The sequence below is a fragment of the Oryzias melastigma genome, linkage group LG2 (assembly GCF_002922805.2).
Source record: "Oryzias melastigma strain HK-1 linkage group LG2, ASM292280v2, whole genome shotgun sequence".
NCBI lineage: Eukaryota > Metazoa > Chordata > Actinopteri > Beloniformes > Adrianichthyidae > Oryzias > Oryzias melastigma.
Window position 1 is genome coordinate 7,934,209 of NC_050513.1, and position 16,232 is coordinate 7,950,440.

Sequence of the window (16,232 nt, forward strand, 5' to 3'; positions counted from 1 at the left end):
AGCTGTAGTCTCTAAGAAGTTGTGGTCCTGAATGCGGCGGGGGCTGACGCCTCTTTTGGCAGCCACCTGAAGGCCCCAGCACTCCACGGTCTCTCTCTGGAAGAGTGTCTCCTGTCTCGGAGTGGGCAGCTGGCAGCGCCGCCGCCGTTCTGCAGCCCAGCTCCTCCCCGACTGGAAACCAATTACACAGATAAGAATCGGGACAGTCAGGGGAAACACGCCTGTCCTTTATGGAGGCTGCTATCAAGATGGAGCCGAGCTGCAGAGCTGGGACTTCACGGTTTCTACGACCATTCTCCTCAGCCTTTTCTCTGTCAAAGATGTCGCTGAGCTCCCCAATGGGTTTAAATTTGGCCTGATTTAGACAAGTTGAAACTAAGTCAAATGTAGCTGAGTCAGAAAAAATGTGAAGCTGTAACTTTGCTATCAGTTTTAGGGTTCTGGGTGGTCCAAATGGAACAATTTTTAGGCCCTAAATTAAAAAATATTCTCAGAAAACATGACATGTGATTAATTTTGTGTAACTTCTAGTAGGAAATTAAAAGCAGTATTGTTACTACACCATCCAAATCTTTGTTTAAGTTATTTTTTAAAAAAACTGTTTAAACCAATTATTGCTACTTTAACTGAGTTTTGCCTAGAAGTACTTAATCTAGCCAAACAAACATGTTTTTTGTGTGTTTTTTTCCAGTCTTGCTAATTTTAAATATTTTTTCAAACTGATTTTTGTGCAACTGTTTCATATTAGACTAGAAATATCCTCTGATTTAAACACGTCTGAGTCAAGTCACACCAAAACAAAGAAACTAAGTAAAAATGACATTTATTTAAAACATTTTTCTACAATTATTAATTCCCTGAAGAAATTAGCAACTCAAAGTACTTTTGGTCTAACTAATTTACAAAGTTTGATAATATTTGATTTATTAACTTGGAAATCCAGTTGATAAAATGATTTTTTTAAGGTACACAGATGCAAGAAAATTCACTTTATTGCAAATATTTTTGAACTTTAATAACTTTTTAATACTTTAACTGAGATGCAATCAGGGAAATATTTCTGAAAACTTCTTTTTTATCACTTACGACAAACATGCACACAGACATATTTGTTTTAGCCGTAACCAATAGCGACAATGACTCGACACACTAGACAAAATCTGTTTTAACAGACTCTATTCTTTTTTTTTTAACTGAAGAAGCCTTGGCTTGACTGTAGAGTTGTTCCATCAGTCACTAAGTTAACTACTTGATATGCGAGTCCACCTTTTCTGTGGTTAAATGGCTGCCCCCACCGTGTGGTAATCCATCAGTAGTTTCTCTAAATGTCTTGCGAGATCTTCCTTTTTAGAAACTGATGATCTTTATTGAAATGTCTTCAAGCAGCTTCTAATGGTATCCTCATGTTCTGGCGCAGATCGGGAAAAACAGTGGCAGCCCTAAATGTTATTGACTTTTGCAGGCTTTAAATATGCTTCTTTGCCTCATTATGATCTGGTAAAAAAAAAAAAAAACAGTAAGGAGGTGAAAAAAATCCGTCAACGATTTTCAAGACCAGAAACGTGGGAGGTACCAGGGAGTGTGGGAGCTGGATCCAGTCCTGCAGCGCACTCATTAAAAAAGATTGTTAGCTCCTGAAGCCGCTCAAATACTTTCTCTCTGTGCGCCAACCCAGATGTTGGCAGGTGTTGGTTGGTAGTTAAACCTCCAAACGGCGCCATAGTCTTAGAACTATGGGTGCTGGCTGGATTAGGAACGGTGCTCAAGCTTTGACCCGCTCGGTGGAAAAAAGGGACAAAAATTGAAGTGGAGGTCGAGCTAAACTTGTTTGAGAGGTCACCTCTCAAACAACCAGCAGTTCATGGACCAGTTTATCAAGAGTTACATAATCGTGTCTGAGCTTCCCGCTGCGCTTCATGCTGACGTGTAGCCAAAGTTTTTGACGATTCACTCTTGCATCTGCAGCTTCTGTGTACACATGCGGGTCGCTATCTTTGTCCTGTGAAGAGTTATCTCACAAAAATGTGGCCGGCTTGGATTGTTTTTCAACATGGAGGATGTGATAGGCTTCCTTCTCTTTCTTCATACTCAGTTCTGTTTCTGCCCTGAACTCACCTCGGTTTGTTTTAGCTGTAACCAACGGCGACCCAGACTAAAGCCAGCACTGAAGGCCCTTTTAGGTTTGCAGAAGGAACTAGCTCTAGTTTGTCTTGACCTACGTGATTAAGGTCTTGTTTGTACCAAACCACAATACGCTTCTTTGAACTGCTGCTTCGTTCAGAAAGGTGTTAAAGTTAGTCTGAACTCCCTGCCAAAAAAAGAGAGTTTAGATTTACATGCAAGTGAACTTTGGTTAGGTTTGTTCTAAAATGAATGCACTCTGACTCTATAAAACATAGAGTAAAATTTAACAAAGTTGTGAGCCAAAAAAAATCACTTTTTTATATTTCAGTCAGTGAGACCAAAACTTTATCTTTTGTGAATAATAGTTCCTTGTTTCAGATGCCGACCTCGTTTGATTTAATCTTGTTTTAACACCAGTAACTAATGAAGGACAGAAGCTGCATGATTCATTAAAAGTTAAATAAACTACTATCCTAATTATCTCTATTTTTAGTTAGTTTAAAGCTAATGATGGTTAAGATGTGTGTTTTACATCCACTTTGCGCATGACCGACTAATTAGAAAAAAAAAAAATCAATGATTAATCGATTATTAAAATAATTGTTTGTGGCAGTCCTAGTGCAAACTATCGTAAAGTGTTGGATATTTGTACAAACTAGCATCAAGTGTTGCAGATTCCCGCAAACTAACGTAACGTAACGTGTTGCACATTGACGCAATTAACTTTAAAGTGTTGTATATTGGTGCAAAATAACGCTAATTGTTGCAAATTGGTGTTAAAGGGTTGGATATTAAACCAACCTGTATGATTTTTTTTTTAAGACAGTCTGCAGGGCTACTTTATTCAAGCACACTTGTAACTTTTACATATTTTAAAGCAGTTTTTGTATTAAGACAAACTCTACCGTTTGTATTTTTTTTTTCAAAATTATAGGAGCTACAGTGTTATTACAGCCCCTATTGTGAAACAGAAACCTCAGCTCCATTATGTTCTGAAAGGCCCTTTTACTCTCTGCAAAGATCAATACGAACAAAGGACACCACGGCCTCTTTCAGCATGAAGCTGCTTAGATCTCACCTGCTTCACTCACAGAGAAGCCTGACTCTCATTAACCAGCAGAAAGTGCAGAACCGACTTTGCTTTAATAGCTAATATCGTAACATAAAACACTCCCAGCTTTCTGTGTGTGAATCAGTCCAAGCTAATAATTGTCACAATGCGAGTTGAAATTTGCTTAAACCCACTTTGAGGGAATTTCACCTCCACACTTTATCCATGCCTGATAGGATTGTCTGTTTTACCTCCTATCGGAGGGACAGACGCAGATGGGTTCCTCTGCTGCGTCTGCATGCGCGCCCATCGCAGCAAAACGTGTACACCGGGGTGTGTTACAGGACCCTGGAGATCACTCCCATATGTGCTACTCCAGATCTATTCAGGCCAGTAAACAAGCAAAAAAAAAAAAAAAAAAAAACGAGGACAGTTTCTTTCTTACTGGAAGCTGCAAACAAGTCTTTCATGTGTTCACATGGTAGCACTTCATAAAAATAGAATTTGGAAAATGTTCAAACCCTCAAAAATGTTGGCAAAGCAGTTTAGCAATAATCAGGAGGTGTTTGAATGTCTTTAAATCATACAGTGAAATCCAGTTCTGCTGCTTTATCTGGAACATGTCTTTTTTTTTGTTTACAGCAATTACCTTGGTGTTAGTGTTGGCTTTTGTTTTAGCATCTATCTCATCTAATGCTCTCTTTTAGCAACTTTATCTGTTTTTTTATCATGAAACTGCGATTTCATGCAAAATTGAATTTTGGCAAAGGCTTTTATCTAAAACAGTCTCAAGTTAAAACGTAATTTAAACGGCAAACATAAATCAGTCTTAAACATTGACTTTTATAGAAACGTAATTTTAAAATAATTTAAACAGCAAACATTTTGGTATCATTGACTTTCCATAGTATAAATCAGTCTTAAACAATGACTTTTATAAAAACATAATTTTAACATAATTTTCGTTGTGTATTTTATTTGATTTGCACAACACAACCGTGAACTCGTCAAACAAAGAAGTATGTGCAACTACTGACTCATAAGTGCTGTGTGAAAGTGTGACAATAATTTAAGTAATAATTTTCTGTATTCGAAGTGTAAAACTGTGGTCATATGTTCCATTTGGTCGCTTCTACTCCCTGTCTTATAGTCTCTTTGTTTAGTTCACCAACAAATTTGGGTTCTTTTGACGGTAGGAACCCTTGACCTGGCTCAGCTTGGTCATTTCCTTTTACACTTCCAACGTTCCCAAGAAAGCTAGCCTTGAACATCATCGTTATCATTTCCTCAACAAGCCTCTTTTGATTCTCAGGCTCTGTAGAGATAGACTCAGCCATCCCACAATAGTATATCACCCACATCTCATACGTGTGTAAAGATGAGGTTCTGTTGAATTACTTTATTTTGGTGAACTCAGTTCGTCCACTAATAATGAAGCAGACGTTGACGCCTTCTATAATAATATGCGGTTCTTCAAATTACCAGATTAGATTTTGTACTTCTAGGAAAACTGACCCCTAAACTGTGGGAGTACAAGTCAAATTCTTCCACTTGAGCGGTTTCGAGGAACAAAAACAAAGCTTGGAATTAATTAAGGAGGCAGAGGTGGAATGGAAGAAACAACAGAGTCCAGCATGTGTGCAGACGGAGTGTCTTTGTCTCGGGTTACTTTAAATCACAGCTGCCCCCTTAAGCTGATGGAAGTGACATTTCTGTTGGGGCTCCAGCGATGATCGAATATGAAAAACACGGTGTGGCTTTAGCGCGGGCTCTGGAAAATAGTGTTTTTTTTTCTGGTCTTAGCGCATAGCGACAACTCCAGCTTTAAAGCACATTGTTTCCACATTTAGATATTCTTCTAATATGATGGTATTGAGGCAGTCAGCTTCCTGCCGTTTCTGCCATCAAGCTGAAGCTCGTGATTCGTTCAGAGGAAATCTGGTTAAGTACTTGCTTCAAACTCTTGTTTTTAAAAAGTTCTATGCTTTAAGAAAATCCATAAAAAGAAAAGTAAACTTTATTTTAATTCTTTATTTTTATTTCTAAGACAAATACAAAAAAAACTAAAATAATTTGGATTTAAAGAAAAAGTGTAGAAAGAAATACACTTTTACTGAACTACTGTAAATATATAAATAAATCATAAAACGTTTGATATCAAGATTAGAAATATAAATGACATTTCAATGGATGGAAACAAATAATTCTGCGTATTATGGTTGGTCTCAAGTCTCCTCCTAAAAGTCTAAAGTCTGAAGCAGCAGCTTTCCACCATTATTCGAAACCACCAGGGAACATGATCATAGCTGTGCACTGATGAAAGCTAATCAGGAGTTTCTGGTGCTACTCTGTTCTCGCGGCGCTTTTGCTGTAAAATCTGCATCGTCTTCTCAGAAAACTCAGGAGGGAACAGCGGGCCTATCCGATTGCTGGAATGAAAGAAGAGACGAGTTGATTATAGGCGAACGTCTCACAGGAAGGAGCAGGAAGCTGAAACGTAGATGTGGGATTAGGGGATTTTTTTTTTTGCCTCAAGGATGTTTCTGTGAAACAGCTGTGTGGACCTGACAGTTTTAAACATATCTTGATGAGCTTCAAACACATGATAGTTGGTTAAGGACTCTGTTTTCTACTTTATGGTTGCAGGTTGGACTACAGACAAAATAAAGTTCCTTTTAATTTATCTATTGTGTTTTTGTTGTGTGCATATTTTCAATCATCCGTGCAACAATTTAAGAGTTTATTCATTGAGGGTTCTCCACCACTGCCAAACACAACATTATCACATTTGTCTGGTGTCTGGAGTTGACTTGTACAGATTGTTAGGATGGATAGTTTCAGAGAGGAGCAGTCGGTTTAGGGCGCATCTTAAGGGTACAGCAGGTATGTCTTGTAGTTCCCTTGAAGCTCGTTTAAAATGGAATGTACATTTGTCATGCATGTGGTACTTGTGATTTGAAATATTTGTAAGACAAGTGACACTGTTGCACAGTGTCCTCATTCCAGTCATTAGTAAAGCATTCACTGGCCTTCTGGCTACCTCTGGGTTATCGGTTACAGGTGTGTCTTTTAGCTCCCTTAGGGCTTGTTGAAAATGGAACATACAATTCTTGTTTGTGTGGTTAGCAATTTGGGAGGTTTTCGTAAGGCTAATGTAAGTTGCATACCATTATGACATATGGAGTCCGTAGGTCATACTCTAGTTGTGAAATCATAAGCAACAACTGCTCTTACGGTTAGCTTCGGATTGTCAGGGGTCAAAGAAGAAAAAATCTGCACGGCACACCTGCGTCTCACATACTTTACTCGCCACACTCTAGTTATTAGTAAAGCATATGCCAGAACCTCCCTTACGGTTAGCTCTGGATTGTCGGGGGTTTAGAAAGGAAAAGTCTGTACGACACACCTGCATCTCACATACATTACCTGCCACTCTGTAGTTGTTAGTAAAGCATAAGCCACAACTGCCCTTATGATTAGCTCCGGGTTATCAGAGATCAAAAAAGGAAAAATCTGTATGACACAGCTTCGTCTCACCTACTTTACACGCCATACTCTAGTCGTTAGTCAAGCATAAGCCACAACTGCCCTTATGGTTAGCTCCAAGTTGTTGGGGGTAAAAAAAGGAAAAATCTGCATGACACACCTTCGTCTTACCTACTTTACTCGCCAAACTCTAGTCTTTAGCAAAGCATAAATCACAATTGCCTATTTGGTTAGCTTTGGATTGTCGGGGTAAAAAAAAAGGAAAAATCTGTACGACACACTTGTGTCTCACCTACTTTACCCTTGGGTGTTGTACAAGTGTTTATTACGACCTGTCATGAGCAAAAATGTGAACATTTTTGTTCTTCAGGCTCATGACGTAGTAAACAAACCTTCAGACGGCCCGTATCCACCTATCAGGGCAGTTGCGACTAAGGTAAATGGTGATTAAAAAATCTTTTTATTAGCTGTTCACCTGGGAAATGTTTTAACGGAGCTCAATCACAGGAAGCTTAACGGCTTCTCAAGTCTATCTTTACTTTTAGCGTTGCAAAATTTGACTTCCCCTCAAGAAAAGCTGCTGCAACTGCTCAATTGTCCTGTGCTGAGTTTTTCCTTCAGAGATTCTCACATCTTTGAAAATGTGCATCAAAAAACTGAATCTGAGCTTATTGATTAAAAAGATGTCTGGAAGGAAAGCTATTTTTTTTTTCCACTTTAAATTGATTTCTATTTTCTGGCTTTGCTTTTAACAGACTCTGAATGCACTGCACATCACATCATTCTTTAGGTATCTGGTATAAATGGTCTTTGAATGTAAAGCCACTTACTTTGGTTCCACTGGAAAAAAAAAAATGACGCCATTGACTCTTGGCCTTTTCCTGAGAGGTTTTAGACCTTGAGATTGAAACCAAACAGAGGGAGATGGATGGGAAAAGGGGAACAAGACAGTAACATATACCAGACGTCCTCTATTCAATTGTTAAATGTCATATCACCTCATGGGGTTTGAAAGGTGAAAGTAACCTTGTGTAGTGTCTCATATACTCTTTGAGATGGTGCTATTTCAGGACTATCCAATGACCAGGGTTGGGTTTAGTATCCGTGACAGCAGAGAATGTTTCTCTTGAATCACCGCAGCTATTCCTGCACTTGAGTTGTCTTTTCGTCTATCATTTTAAGACAACTGTTCTGAGCTGCTTGTATTGGAGACGCTTGTCTTTTGTTTGTTTTCTAAACCCCTTCTGGTATTGTAAGAACAGTGTTTGAAGAAGGTTTGTTTGCTTCTCTCTTTGCTCCTGTGTTCAGTACACATAGCGATGCAAAACCACATTGAACTATTTATGATGCGACATTTCCTCATTAGAAAAACCTGCATGAGTCATGACGCCAGCTTTACAACTCAACGCCATAGGATTTGTTGTGAAAGCAGGTCTAGTCTTCGAGGAAACAAATCTAAGCTGGACCTCGTTGGTGTGATTTCTTCTTTTTTTTTGGTGAATGGAGGGTAAATAGTTCACTCTGATTAAGAAGGGATTTATATTTAGCTCTTCTTCGGCAGAAGCTTCTGCTTGATTAAATCTTAGAGATTTGCCTGGTGGCTCTCAACGGCTTCTTAGCTGCTCATTTGGTTGGTTGGCAGATTCATCAGTGTGTGTGACTCAAAGCAACCCATTTTCTCAACGACTTCTAACTTTCAAAGCTCAAAAAAGTATAAATACTTCTTTTTTGTAAATAGCAAAAATTCACTTCCTTCATTTTTCATTTTTTAAAAATAATGTTCCTCAACTATTGCTGCTCTAGTCTTATTTGATGGAGGAATTATACCTCTTATAGGTAAAACAGTCTTTAGGGTGTTCGATTTCTTTCAACACTTGATGTTGACAGCTTTATTAATATTATTTTAATAATTCATTTTATCTTGGCTCTATTATTTTTTTCTTTTTTGTGGACAAAAATACAAACCAAACATAATATATTGATGGAAATCAGGGATGTGGAAACTCTGTTTCAGTTGATGCAGCAGCAAAGATTAACTTTGTCTCACCCTGGAGCAATTCATTTATACATGAAGCTCAACTGTTTGATTAGTAAATATTTGAACAGCTTCTACTGAAAAACATTGGGCTGACACTACAATAATAGAGTTTTAGTCAGCATTAGGTTCTACTGGTTGAGATAAAAGGATGTTAGAATGGCTTGCACAAAACACTATTAATTAAGACTTCCCATTTCAATTGAAGGAAACACTTAATTTGGTGGGATTGCTAACCTTTTATTTTGAATGCTCTAAACTGCAAGAGTCATCATTTATTTACTAAAACAAATCTTTAATGTAATAAACTTGAAGCCCTGAAACTAGAAATAAATATGTTGTTACTCTTATGCAGACACCCAGCTCTATATGTATATTCAACTAAATCCAACAAATAAAACGTAAAAAAAATGTTGTTAAGGCTAGCATATCATTGTGACAGTACAGAATCAATTCCAATTCCTTTTTTTATGATTCAATTTAAATTACATTTGTTTGAAATTCAATTAAATATTGATTTTAAAGATGAATAGTTTTTTTGGCTACTTAAAACACATTTCAAATAACTGGAAATGATAACATTATGCTGATGACACCCAGCTTTATATTAAGATTAAAGTGAATGATTGAACTAAAACTAAAAAAAAAAATGTAAAAACACGTTTTGTAAAGGCTGGCTTATCATTGTGAAAAGATAGAATTAAGTCCAATTCACAGCTTTATGATTCAGTTTGAATAATAATTTAATGAAATCCAATTAAAATCTCTTTTTCTCTTTCAAATTCTTATATATAGATTAAAGCGATTGATTTATTTTTTTAAAGGGATTTTTGTTTATTTGAAACACTTTGTAAATAACTAGCAATATAAGCTGAAAATGTTGAAACATTCATCAATAAAAAGGATCAATATTTGCATAAATAACTGAGATCAGATTTTTTGTTTTAATTAATTATTTCATGTGAAGTTCGGCCTATCGATCAATAGATATTTTTGAACCAAAACTAAACATGTTTGGAGTAATTTTCAGTTTCCTCATCATGATTACAAAAATATTTGCCAAATAATGATAATACATTTTGTTAGCTGAGGGCCAACATCACTGGCATTTTATAGAGTTTAATCCTCGGCTTTAACCTCTTAGGTTCATCAGAATTCATTACAGTACTGTGGTAATTTAGCTCAAAAACTCCACACATGTACACCAGGTCTGAAAAGGTCACAGTGGATGACTGTCGTCAAGCTATGAGTGAAAGTCAGAAGTAAGCATAGGTTTTTGAAAAAGACAGTGACTGAATCAGTGGGTGGAAACCGATTGCGTTGGTTGCTGTTTTGTTGAGGCTTTGGCTTGTGGTTTTTCACAACACGGCACCATATTTTTGTCTCCAGCAGTGCTGGAGCCAAATTGTGTCAGTAAGCTTTATTGTACGGCACGATCTAACGTAAGAGAGCAACACTAAAAGGAGAACTACAAAAGAGAAGTTCAACCACGTTCACCTCTGCAGCATTTCAAACCGAAGCTTCCTCCACCCACAGAAGCTGGAGCTGCTAATTACTTCATAGCAACACCTCCACAATCCCATCCATCCTCCTGCTTTCTTCTCCACTTTTTCCCCCCCTCTGTAAAGCAGTAAGTCGGTTTAAAGGTTGGTAGCGACGACGTCAGTGAATAGTGATATCAGAAAAGATTATTGAATCAGAAGAACACTGGCATGCAAGCCTCGCATGTTAATCCGTTTGTGATGATGGGAGCAAAGTGGACGAGATAAGAGTCGCTCCCTCCCCACTGTAAATGCATGATTTTTTTTTTTTTTTTTTTTGTTTTTGGTATTAAGTAAACAGGTCAAATGAGACGTTTCATCTGCTTCTAGACCCGCGTGCGTCATTGTGGGCAAAACTGGTGGCTTTTCGTGGTCTTTAGTCTTGCCTCACCAAGCTAAAGGTGATCCTGCCCGGCTGCCCGCCATGCATCATCACAAAGTAATGAGCGTAAAACGAGCCGGCTGACGTATTGAGATTGAAAGTGTGCTAAAGCAGCCTTTAAGTTGATTTCATCATCATTGCTGTTAAAATGTCTGTGTGATATCAGTTCGGAGAAATGTTATTTTCATTTAAGTGACAGCTTCTTTTTGTGATTTTAGTGTATTATTTTTCTTAGAAGTAATACATTGTTTGAGTTAACTTTGCACTAAACATAATTTCTATACTACTTTTTGACCCGATTTTTCTTGACAGGCCTCTATGGATAAGACTTGAGCTTTAGCTGTGTTTTTAATTCAGCCATATGGGTCAAAACGTGTTTTTATAGACCTATTGTTTCGATTTCCTGGTGTTTAGGTTAGTAGGACATTGAGTCTGTTGAGATATACTGACAATTATGTACATCCAGGCTCTTTTCTGGTCCTTATTTTGGTATATTTTGGCAGATTTCCCTTACGTTTGTAATATTAACTGTTATTTGTCGTCTGGTAGCTAAAGGTTTCTTGTGTTGGACGGATTTTACTGTTTGGCCCTCTGCCACACATCAGTTATTTCCTGTGTCAGATGTGATTTTAACTCTTTTGTGAATTAAACGATAAATACCAACCCACAACTTTTGAAAAAATGTCATTTTACATTGTAAACCCACAGTGAGGATGAACTTCTGTACAAAAAGAAATCCTAGATATAGAGGAGGGAGATCCCGTGCAACAGGGTAAAAACTGTCTCTATGTATTGAGGTTAAAGCTTCAGTGGTTGAACAGGAACAAATAAAGAAACGGCTTGAAATGCTCAACGCTGAACTGCTCTTTTGTTGAATTTTATCTTCATTTTAATGAGTTTTCACTGCTGACCCACTGTTGAAATCAGGTCACCACATCGAGGAAATGCAAGCTTTGCAGAAGAGACCGGAACTGTACCACAATGTTAGAATAATTTATATTCACAAGTTTTGAATTAGAATTTATGCATTTTCATTATTTTTTGTCATGAAAAACAACCCATTAAGTGATTTTATACTGAAGATGTGGGTCCTTCATTACAATAAATATGGATTTCTAGGTTGAGAACCAACAAAAAAAATGTTTGAAATTTCTTTTTAGATGAAATCAATTGTTGAAATTTAAAGATAAAATCCAGACCAAGAGGATAGATGTTTTTTTTAACCAATAAATGTCATTCTAACATATTCTGAAGCAGAGAAAAGCAGCTTTGTGCTGATGTCCAACAGTACTGAAGTGTTTACGCAATTAACGTAAACCAGGTAACGGCGTCGGGATCAGTTGGAAGTTTGTTAACTTTGTAAATGGTCAAAGAGTTACAATAATGTGTGTTATAAGCTAGCGCCGGTGACAGCTCAGGTGTTAAAAGGTTACCTAAAAAACAAAAACAAAAGCTTTTTTCCCCAACAAAAAGCTTCTCAGTCTTTCACCAAAGTATTAGGGCCAGTTTAGAAACAAACAATTTTGTTTAATTACGACTTAAAATCTCGTAAATGTACAAGAAAAAGTCGTAAGTCTTAAATTATGTGAGTAAAGTTGTATATTTATGATTTAAAAAGTCATAGGCTAAAGTACAACTTTTTTTCTCATAAATTTACGTGTTTTAAAGTTGTGAATTTACTACATTAAATCTTGTAAATTTACAAGATAAAAAGTAATACGTTTACAAGAAAAGATTAGTAAATTTATGAGAAAAGTTGTGAATTTATGGCTTTAAATCTTGTACATTTATGAGAAAACAATAAATTTCAGAGAAAGAAAGTCGTAAATGCATGAGGAAAAAGTCATAAATTTCTGAGAAAAAAAACGTAGTAAATTTATGAAAAATAAATAAAAAAAATTACAGGGAAAAAAGCATAAATTTATGAAAAAAAGTTGTAAATTTATGAGAAAAAAAGTTATTAATTAGCGAGAAAAGTTGTAAATTTATGGCTTTAAATCTTCTAAATTTACGAGAAAAAATGTATACATTTAAGAGAAAAAAGTCAGACATTTGCCAGAAAAGTCTAAAATTCATGGCTTTTAATCTCGTAATTTTACGAGAAAATAGTTGTATGTTTATGAAAAAAAAGCTATAAATTTATGAGAAAAAAAGTTGTACATTAATGGAAAAAAAGTCATACATTTACATTTAGCTTTATTTCCAGATCGGTGTCAAAAACAAAGAAATTCTGAACCTTTTGGCGACTTAAAATCAAATTATAATCAGAGGCTGACTAAACTGCATCCTCACCTTGACTTTAATTTTGTACGTTTACATGATTTAAAGTCGTAAATTTACGAGAGAAAGCGTATACATTTACAACTTTTAATCTCGTAATATTTGTTTGTTAGTAATAAATATATACATTCTTGTGGCCTTAATACTCTGTTGTACAGTCTCAATGAGATACTGTAGAAATTTCTGATGTAAAAAAGTGAGCACAACCCCTAATAGTTCTGAAGAGTGATTACCAAATGTCAGAACTGAATGTTCTGCTGAAGTATGTGAGGGTTTTAGTTAATATCTGCAGCTGTCACACACACGTCTACTCTAAAAAGCTGTGCTGACCTCCGTTCTCTTTCACAAACTTTATTTTTCTCTGGGATCATGAATTTTTAATTCCCGCGCCCTCATTGTCCCTGCTGTAGCGATATAAAAAGTTCCTGAAAACTTTGCTCCGCCTCAGCCTCATCGATCCTCTCTGCCGTTTCTCCGTGTTCTCGCAGAGCTCCTCACCGGCGCCCAGGAGAGGTGTGAGCTGCCTTCGCTGGACGGTTTCCCGCACTGCGAGAGCAAACTCAAGGTGAGTCCTTTTTTTGTATTTTCTTTCTCCTGAATCAGTTGTTGGAAATCCATCAAAAATACAACAGGAAATGAGCCGGAAAAGCATCGAAGCTTTGCTCTGTTTTTATTTTTAAGCCTTATTTTCAGAGGCTTGAAGACACAAACGAGCTAAGTTTGCACTTGATTGCATGAATGTGGAGAGCTAATTTACCACTCGGCTCTAATCCCATTGAGAAATGCTAAATGAGTTTAGTAAAAAACACTGGTTTTGTTTTAGCCAAAGTTTTTTTGTTGGTCTACAAAATACTGTTCTTCAGCAGAAAAAATTTGATTCTCTCTAGTCGATTTATTCCTGAAAGTTTGACTAAAAAACTACAAAATAAATTATAACAAATTCAATATAATTCAATTGAAATGAATAGAACCTTAAGTACATACCAGAGAAATAACCTTTTTTTGTGAAAATTTGATGAATAATGTCAATAAAGGTTTACTGAAAAAAAAAATCCACTTTAGGATTATAGGCATGGAAAAATTGTCCAATTAAATCAAATGATGTGTCAGTTTATTGTCCAATTCAATCTGCAGTAGTTCAAACAAACCCAAGGGAATTTATACGACTTCAGTTTGTTTTATGAACTTCGTTTTATTTTGACGGACACCCATAAATGCTAATGAAGTTCAACTTTTATAGTCATAAACCACTTTACAGACGTGAAGCTAAACTTTCAGTCACTTGTAACCTGCCGGTCCTCGAGCAGAAAAACACATGTTCAGACGTCTTTATATGAAGGTACAGGTGTTTTTGTGGAGCTGCTCCACCAGATACACACACTTAAGCACTTTAACATCTGACAAATCCGTTCAATAGAACAATGGTGTCCAAACAGCTTCCTCCAGCCCTCATTTCATGTGTGCCAGCTCTTTACAATGCAGGGCTTAATGCTGCTCCCTCAGGTTATTGTAAGACGGCGTGATGCTCTTTAGAGAAGAGGAAGCTCAACGGAAGCAGTGATGTCTTTGATTTCATGTCAGTAAGGATCGACACTTTTGTTTCCGAAGACATTTCCTTATTGAACTTCCACTTCAAACATATAACTTTCTAAGAACGTAGATCTTATATTACAATGAAACAACTTTCTCTTTCTTTTATAGCTATCTGAATAATAGGAAATAGTCTTTTCCTCATTGCTTCATGCTACAGATTTACATACGACTGAAAATGAAGCTAGAAGTGTGTCACCTTAACCTTTCAAAAGAGAGTAATCCACCCAATCAAAAAACTGGTTCCCTTCATCATTTTGTAAGAAAGTCTGTTAGCTTGATGCTAACGTATAATGGGGTTTCCCATAGGACGGCTAATGCTAACGCTCGGTCGACCTAAACATACATTGCTGACAAAATGAACATTTTTATTTACTCACGGGCATAAATTTTCCAAATTCTGTCTAAATTTGTCTAAATGTGTAAAATAAAAATTGAACCGAATCGATTCTGGAGATTATTAGCAATACCCAGCCCTAATTTACAATAAAAATGTAACTTTAGGATACTTACTTTTCGCAGTAATAGTTAATTTTACAGAGTTCACAGCAGCATTGATAGATTCCCCAACGTTATACAAGACTACGCTGGCCGGGAAGTGCAAAACAATAATACATTTACCTGAAACACTTTTACAAGTTTGATGAAACACTTTTACAATTTGACCAAAACACTTGTACAAGTTTGAGCATAGATGGTATATTCGATCGGAATATAGACCTCTCCCTTTACGTGTTCCGCGGAGGATTTCCGATTTGTCCAGTTAATATACACTGTGAGTCCGGAAGTGACTCTGCAGAGTTGAGTGAGGAGAAGACCTGGTAAACAGCATAGAACGGATAGCAGTTTGTGCCAGAGGGCCCGATAAGAACCAGGCCAGAAAAGCACCGTAAAAAACAGCTAATTGGCTGTGAAGGACATGCATTGAAAGCGGCGTTCTATTGTTGCCAAAACTATTGGTCCAAAGGGCTGCTTCCGAGTGTCACATGTCTGGCCGTGGCCGAGTGGCTATGTCGCTTGCCCTTGAAGTAGAAGACCCGTGCTCGAGGCCAGCCCTGGCTTCACATAGGTCTGTTCTTTGTTGCTGACATACAGCGACAGGATTGTTTTCTTTATAGTTAGTGCTTGTTGTTTTTCTCTTTTTTCCTTTTTACAGATATATATATATTTTGGCTGGTAAATTGTCAAATATACCAAAACAAACTTTATTTGTCCTTCCCGTTCATTTTTGGAAACTCCTCCCCTTTGTGTTGTGTTTACCCGAAAAGCAATGCATTTCCAACGGGACGCCAACACTTGCTTCATCCAGTAAATAATATCAGAATTAAAATAATAATAATAATAATAAAAACAATCCTGTCGCTGTATGTCAGCAACAAAGAATAGAAATGAGTGCAGCCAGGGCTGGACTCGAACACGGATCCTCTGCTTCAAGGGCAAGCGACATAGCCACCCGGTCACAGTCACTGTTACTTTACTGTATACCAATAGTTTTGGCAACAATAGAACGCCGCTTTCAATGAATGTCTTTCACGGCCAATTAGCTGTTTTTTACGGTCCTTTCCTGGCCTGGTTCTTATTGGGCTCTCTGGCATAAACTGCTAAAAGTGTAAAAGTGTTTTGGTCAAATAGTAAAAGTGTTTCATCAAACTTGCAAAAATGGCTAAAAGCACTCTCATAAGTTAATGCATATGTACAACTGTCCCATAATGCATTACAAAGTAAGATGCTTTAGAAAAAAAA

The 16,232-nt window shown here is 36.9% G+C and overlaps 1 protein-coding gene across 1 annotated transcript in view; it reads left to right on the plus strand.

Moving 5' to 3' along the window:
• mgat5 (alpha-1,6-mannosylglycoprotein 6-beta-N-acetylglucosaminyltransferase) overlaps positions 1-16,232 on the plus strand; it is an 83,203-nt gene that overhangs the window by 23,306 nt on the left and 43,665 nt on the right. Inside the window, exon 4 of the mRNA XM_024294293.2 lies at positions 13,388-13,464. Within this exon, the coding sequence (XP_024150061.1) occupies positions 13,388-13,464 (77 nt within the window). The remainder of the gene's footprint in view (positions 1-13,387; positions 13,465-16,232) is intronic.